Source organism: Phalaenopsis equestris, unplaced genomic scaffold (genome assembly GCF_001263595.1).
Source record: "Phalaenopsis equestris unplaced genomic scaffold, ASM126359v1 Scaffold000581, whole genome shotgun sequence".
In the NCBI taxonomy this organism is placed as follows: Eukaryota; Viridiplantae; Streptophyta; class Magnoliopsida; order Asparagales; family Orchidaceae; genus Phalaenopsis; species Phalaenopsis equestris.
In genome coordinates this window covers 142,482-150,141 of record NW_018165021.1, presented here as the reverse complement: position 1 = coordinate 150,141, position 7,660 = coordinate 142,482, and the positions used below count along the sequence as shown (strand labels likewise).

Genomic DNA, 7,660 nt, shown 5'->3' with positions numbered 1-7,660 from the left:
CGCGAAGAAAAAAGAGGGGGAAGTCAACGCGGTGTGTGAGGCGACGCCGGCGGCGAGCCCGTTCGAAAACGAGGAGACGGCTCGGTTTAGCGAAAGAGGATGGCGAGGTGGCGTGCGTGCAGGGCTGTCAAGACGGCTCGTTGTTCGCGAAGCTCTTGTTGGGCTCGCTAAGAAGTTAAGATAAGTCGTCCGTGTTTGGCCGTTTTGAATCCAAATGTTAAGTTTATACACGTATAAGTAGTGTTTTAAAAAAAATTTAATTGTCTACCAAGCTACAAATATTTATAATCAATTAATATAATAATTAAAAAAGTGGAATAAAAATTATTAAATTAGATTCAAATAATGTTTTAATATAAATAATAATTTTTAAATATTGTTCAAATACTTATCGTCTTATGACTTCGTGATTAGGGTTGCTCTTTGTCCACTTATCGTCTTATGACTTCGTGATTAGGGTTGTCTCTTTGTTCGTGAACAACTCGTGTTCGACTTGTCAAGCAAACCAGCCGAACACGAACACATTTTTTTAGTTCGAAATATAAACGAGCTGAACACGAGCTGAGCATGCTCGTGTTCGGCTTGTTTAAAAAAATCTAATTGTCTACCAAGCTACAAATATTTATAATCAATTAATATAATAATTAAAAAAGTGGAATAAAAATTATTAAATTAGATTCAAATGATGTTTTAATATAAATAATAATTTTTAAATATTGTTCAAACACTTATCGTCTTATGACTTCGTGATTAGGGTTGTCAAAAGGATTCTTTGTTCGTGAACAACTCGTGTTCGACTTGTCAAGCAAACCAGCCGAACACGAACACATTTTTTTAGTTCGAAATATAAACGAGTTGAACACGAGCTGAGCATGCTTGTGTTCGGCTTGTTTACGTGTTCGGCTCGTTTACACCCCTATATGGGGGAATTATTTTTTAATATCTATTATTTATAAGAATTGATTTCTGTGTAGCTGGCTCTTTGTACGAAATCATTGTTAAATGGGCATTTTTCTTACTCAAAATTGATGTTCAGATGCTCTCTCGCAGTTTTTTTCGTCATCTGAGTTTATCTGAAAAAATTCATGGATGAATGTGTCAATTTAAGCAAGTATCGCGTGTGGCGTAGCGAATGAAATCTCTTGAAATGAGTGAAGTCGTCCGTCAGACAAAATGCCAACCGGTCTTTGCCTAAGCAACTACCAAAGTCTAACAGGAAGACCCCGGCCACTTGCCCATTCAATGTATGTTGGAAGGTCTGAAATGGATGTCTCGCACTACGAGAATCAACTTGTGCATCAAACAATGTTCCATAAAGCTCCAGTAGACATTCTACACTGAAGACATCAAAAATTGATGTCAACATCATCATTTACCTCTAGGGTTCACCCGTGAGATCACTAGGACGAGCTTATCTTTGTCGTCGAGCACGATCGAATTTACATTTTCATGCACATGTTCGCACTCATATGGCATGAATTTTTAAATTGAATTAAAAATACTCTTTTTTGCACTGAATGCATATGTTAGCACCATCGATTACTCTCCTCGGCTTGACCAATCACTAGCACCAGTCGACCAGTTTGACCGACCCTTCTTCGGCGATCGGTAGTCCATGCCATCCAATCGACCACTTTCATCGACAGATCTACTCCGCTGGTCTGTTCAATTTGACCGACCCTCCTCCGTCGATCAGTCGCCTACACCGGACTGACCAATTTGACCAACCCTCCTCCGTCGATCGACCTCCCATGTTAGTTCGATTGATCACTTTCGTCTGCTTGACTGGTCGGCTGTCATCCATTCGATTGGTTAAACATACCCTTCATCATCGATCAGTTGCCCACGTCGGTCTGATCAACCACTCGTCGACTTATCAACTGTTACAATTCCGATTGATTTGACCAATCATCCTAGATCATCCTCCACGCCCATCCAATCGACAAGTCATGTCGGCTCGCCAACTTAGTGTCACCAGCCCGACCAACCCTCCTCCGTCGGTCGACCTCCCATGTTGGTTTGATTAACCACCATCCATTCGATTGGTTAGACCTGCCCTTCTTCATCAATCGGTCGCCCACGTCGGTCTGATCTACCACTCGTCGACTTAACTAATCAACTGCCATCAATCCAATTGATTCGACCAACCCTCCTTTGATAAGTCGTCCACGCCCATCCAATCAAAAAATTATGTCAGCTCAACCAACCTGCCTCCATCGGCCCGACTTTGTCGATCGACTCCACTTGAATAGTGTATGATTGCATTTTCGTTTTATTGCTTGCATGAACACATTCACTCGTGCACCCCTTGGTGCACCTGTGAGCATATGCCCCATACGCTCATGGTGGGTCTGTGTCGTACTTAAGCATAAAACTTGATGCATGTTCCTTGACATTTTCATGTCACTGTGCATCATGTCCTTTGTGTTTGCATTTGCATTTGTGCTCATTTTCCAGTTTCTTTGCATAGTATACTGTATGTTTGCATGTCATGTGTTAATGATTTGCATTTGAGTTATTGTTCTAGCACACTCATGTGTCTTTTTTGGGAACGACTTGCACTCTAAGTGTACCCTTTGTGTGGCTCTCCCGTAACAAGGATCACACTCATCATGACATCTATGTGTCTTTCTCGAGTCACCTTTCCTCGCACACTCACCCTTCTTGAGGCACTGCCTTCTCGACACACCCATTCACAAGTCACTGCCTCCTCAGCATAGTCAACCTTACTTAGTCACTACCTTTGTACACTCACTCTTCTGAGTTACTATTCCTTGTACACTAATCCACCATTCAGGAACTAATCTATCATTCATAAGTGGTGTTATGTCTCATTGTTATGTCGTTAGAAATAACTCAACACAAAAACTATCATAAAACCGTCGGAAATGACATTTTTATCGAAAAAAATTTAAGCCATAGGTTATAGCATTTTTTCCCGTGGTGGATGACAGACTTTTATTCTGACAACCGACTTTTCCTCCAAAGACTGACTTATCTCCGACAACCGACATTTTTTCAGCTAGAGAACTTTTCCCCCAACCTTGACCTTTTTCCTTCGACGACAAAATTTTCCCTTGACGATCGACTTTTCCTCAAACCACAGACTTTTCCTCCAATATGAAAATTTTCCTCTGATGGCTGACTTCTTTCGTCGATCGGCCACCAGAACCCGACATCTCCCCCAACAAAAGTCTCCAGAATGACAGATCTAAAAGATGACAACAAAGATACCAAAATTGAGCACAAAAAGTGCATAACAGGGATTATCATAAACAAATTATGTGTTCAATATTTTTTTTGATAAATTTCTTTTTCTTTATTGTAGCTGTCACTATCAAAGTAACATTTATACTAAAAAATGGTATGCATGGATCTCAAGATGATCCAACAATCGTAATAAGAGGAACTAGAATGCTCTTTGCTCTTCTCTTTAAAGCAAGATTAAATATGTAATTTTTATATTTTTGCTATTCTTATCTTCTGTAAATAAGAGAACTATATGATGTATGAGGGACTTTTGGATCTCCCACCCCTTAACACATTTCCTTATGAAATAAAATGAGTCGTCGGCCACGGGAACACCCCATTCTCCCCGAACGGGAGAAGTTTCTCTCCTCCTCCTCCTCCTCCTCTCTCTCTCTCTCTCTCTCTCCCTCTCTCTCTCTCTCTCCCTTTCTCTCCCTTTCTCAATTCTCTTTTCTTGCTCTAATACTCTATTACTTGGACATGATCTACCAGACAGATTTGGATTCAATTATATATATATATATCCAACATATTAGTGTGCTTATTAAATATAAATTGTTACATACTACGATGAATTTGAAGTCTCTCCAAACATGAATATGTACTTTTGTCTTATAATTTTTTTTCCACTTTGATAAGTAAAGATACAAAAAAAGCCATTTGTAATTGAAAATTGAAAGCGGATGGTATAACTTATTGATAGTTTAACCAACTTCTCTTCGAAACTCAATATTAAACTATTTGCTCACATTGATTAGATCATATAGACATTAGTGTTACAATTATAGAACAGACTCTCACTATTATTTATAAAAGTATATGATAAGTTGCTCACAATAATATCTCAGGCTAAATAGCAATAGCTTGACTTCTATTTATTTGTTGAAGAACATTGCACATTGATCCCAACAAAAGTACATGCTGCTCAAGCATCACTACATGAATAGTTTGCTCAAATGTAGTGCTCTATAACTCATCAAGATAAAAAAAAATCATATTTTATAGAAATATTTATATATATTTTTAAAAGCTACAGATATTTCAAATTTTAGCTTATGAAAATAATAATTTTAGTATAAAAATTAAATGCATATTTTACATAGAAATCCAATATTTTTTATATATAAAAAAATCATGTTAATTACTCTCATTAACCTAATAGAAGATATTATATAATACAATATTAAATCAAAGTACTTGATAAGAGATTTTTTAATTAATTTTTTTTTAAATAGGATTTTATCATAATGAAAAATAAATTCAGCCTTGAATTAATAGTAAATCAATTGCATTCATTCAATAAAATCATCACATATAGTTATATTTAGAGTTTTTTTTTTCAGTGTCTTTTTATGTTTAATTAAAGATAAGAAAATACAAAAAATAAAATATTAAAAGTTTAAAATATAATGAAATATTTATTTTCGCTAAATTTAAAAAAATAATCGTAACAATGTCATTTTTGAATGATGTGTTGAGCACACCTGATCGTTGTTGTCCGTCATCAATTGTGGCTCCCTATTCTTGTCATTAGCATTATTGAGAAATTTGCATGCATACCACACAATATATCTAATACTTAATATTTGTTATTTCTTTTTTTATAACAACTTACTAATTAAAAGTTTTGCATAAAAACATGTATTTCACTTTTAAGTAATAATATTTTTTTATGCTATCTTAAAAATTAGAGTTGTATGCATGTAAATATGCAAGTTTAAGTGCAAAATATATAAATATATTAGAATTGTGGTATATATGTAAGTACCCCAAAAAACGTATGCATTGAGATGCACTAAAAAAAAAGGAATTGTGGGTCTCTCGTGTAATGACAAATTTTAGCATGTACGCACGGCTTTACATACTCTGTCTCTCTTGAGCAGCCATCTATCCAATTCCCTTATGTGTGTGTGTGTGTGTGTGTGTGTGTGTGTGTGTGTGTGTGTGTGTGTATTCCTATTCCTACTTCTCTATCCCTCTATTCATCGCTCTTTTTCACTAAATTTCAAAAATCATCATAACCAAGTCATTTGTAAATGATGTGTTAAGTCACACCCGATCGTTGTTATCTACCATCAATTGTGGCACCCTATTATTGTCATTTGCATTATTAGGAAATATGCATACATACCACACAATATATATAATACTTAATATATGTTATTTATTTTATAACAACTGCCTATTTAAAACTTTTCCATAAAAACATATATTTTTATGTAATAATAGCATTTTTTATGCAATTTTAAAACTTGAAGTGGTATGCATGTAAATATGCAAGTTTAAGTCTAAATATATAAATATATTAGAATTGTGTGGTATATATGTAAATGCCCTTTATCGGAACAAACTGTAAAAAAAGGAATTGTGGTTGTCAGTCTCACGTGCAATGACAAAATTTAGAATGTACGCACGGCTTTGAATCCCCCATCTCTCCCAATCAGCCATTTGTCTCATTCCTTCGTCTATAGATATATGTATATACTCTTTATCCCTCTATTCATCTCCCCTTTTCTCTCTGACCGCTAGTAATGGAAAGGACGATAAAACAGGAGCTGAAGCCGATGGGGAAGCCTAAGCATAAATGTCGTATATGTAAAGGGAGATTTAGTTGCGGGCAAGAGCTCGACGAACACATGCAAAGCCACCGGCTGAACAATGGAGAAGCCACCACCTGCGAGCCGTTATGCATATCTGAATTCTTCTCAAGAAATTCAAACTTTGAAAGTGGTGGTTGCAGCTCCGTTGTTGGCGCTGCCGGCAGCGGTGAACCAGTTGATGGAAACCCGCATCCACCACCACAATTGAGCGCAAAAGATGAAGATGTGGTTCATTGCCTCCTTGTGCTCTCCAACTCTGGCTCCGAGTGTGCCAATGTCCCAAACCAAAACCTTTCCGCCACTCCTGCAGGTTACGAATGTGATAATTGCAATATGGTCTTCCCATCCCACCAGGCCCTTGGCGGCCATCGAGCCAGCCACAAAAGTGTTGAGGGTTGTTTTGTTGGGAGTCTCAAAATTAGATCAGCCGACGCCAACAATAAGCGGATTGAAAACCAAAATAACAATGTTGATAATCAAAATAATATGGCAAGACCTTCGCCGGAAAATATGGCATTACCGATTGTCCCATTGGCAGAATATTCGTTGCAACTTCGGTTGCCATCGAGGAAAGATCCCAAACCTCACATATGCAAGGAATGTCACCAGCACTTCCCGACTTGCCAGGCACTTGGTGGCCATATGCGTTGTCATCAGATAGCATTAAACATTACCGCCACAGCGGCGACCACCACCGGCACTGCTGCTTCTGTAAACTTGATGACCACCGCCGCCACGGCCAAGGTCGCTACTGCCACCACCTTCGCCCCGGATGCACAAATAGGAGCTAGTAGCAGCGAAGTGAATGAAATACAACTACATATGCCGACTCTTCCTCCTTTGTTCAAAAATCCACATCTTAATATCAACCAAAACATGCCGGCGGAGCCGACCAATAATATAGACGGAAGCTCGTTGCAGCTTTGCTTTTGCGACTGAAATCTCCACAACATGGATGAGAGAGGGAGCCGAAGAGGAAGCAGGATCTTGGTGATATAGCGGCGGAGCCGACCGATGATATGAACGGAAGCTTGCTGCAGCTTTGCTTTTTTGACGTAAAATCTCCACAACATGGATGGGAGAGGGAGCCGAAAAGGAAGAAAGATCTTTGTGATTAAGCTACGGAGCCGATCAATGATATGAACGGAAGCTCGCTGCAGTTTTGTTTTTCCGATGTAAAATCTTTACAACATGGATGGGAGAGGGAACCAAAGAGAAAGAAAGATCTTAGTGTTCTCAGGAACTCGGACGATGAAGATGGAAAAACTCCATGGTTGCGACTTGGGATCGGATCCAAGTCTGATGAAAAAGGTGAAGAAGGTGAGCATGACAGCGAGGGACATTGAGGGACCAAGCTTGAGAAGGAAACTGAGATGACGGTTTCAACTTTCTAAATTATTTGTTTGAAAAACTAGTTATCTTTTTTTTGTTATTTATTAAAATGAATTTATTTAATGTATGCCTTCAAGAATATTGCAGTAATTAAAGAATAATATGAGTGTATATATCGACATTTATTTTGGGTTAATTATGAATATAAGAAAAATTCATATTTACATTTAATCAGCTAATTTTATTGGTTATATAATGTTTGGTTGATTGATGTTTTAAATGAGTGAATGATCCGAATGGTTTTTAATATATATGGTTTATTAAGCATTGTGTATAGGAGTTAGAATTATAGCTGATATATATTGCTATTTTTCATAAGGTTTGTGTCCCTTATTTCTTTCGGGATGGTTATGTCTTTATTTTGATTTATTGACAACATGATGGTTTTTTTTAGTTGATTGTTAAATTTTCTTGATTAA

The 7,660-nt window shown here is 37.3% G+C and overlaps 1 protein-coding gene across 1 annotated transcript; it reads left to right on the top strand.

Moving 5' to 3' along the window:
* Positions 1–5,780: 5,780 nt before the first annotated feature.
* LOC110029505 (zinc finger protein ZAT2-like) lies at positions 5,781–6,788 on the top strand. The gene has a single exon (XM_020731828.1). It carries the CDS (start codon positions 5,781–5,783, stop codon positions 6,786–6,788), a length of 1,008 nt encoding a protein of 335 aa, XP_020587487.1.
* Positions 6,789–7,660: the final 872 nt, after the last annotated feature.

Excerpts from the sequence above, each read along its gene's own strand:
- LOC110029505 (XM_020731828.1), top strand. The coding sequence starts at position 5,781 with ATGGAAAGGACGATAAAACAGGAGCTGAAGCCGATGGGGAAGCCTAAG.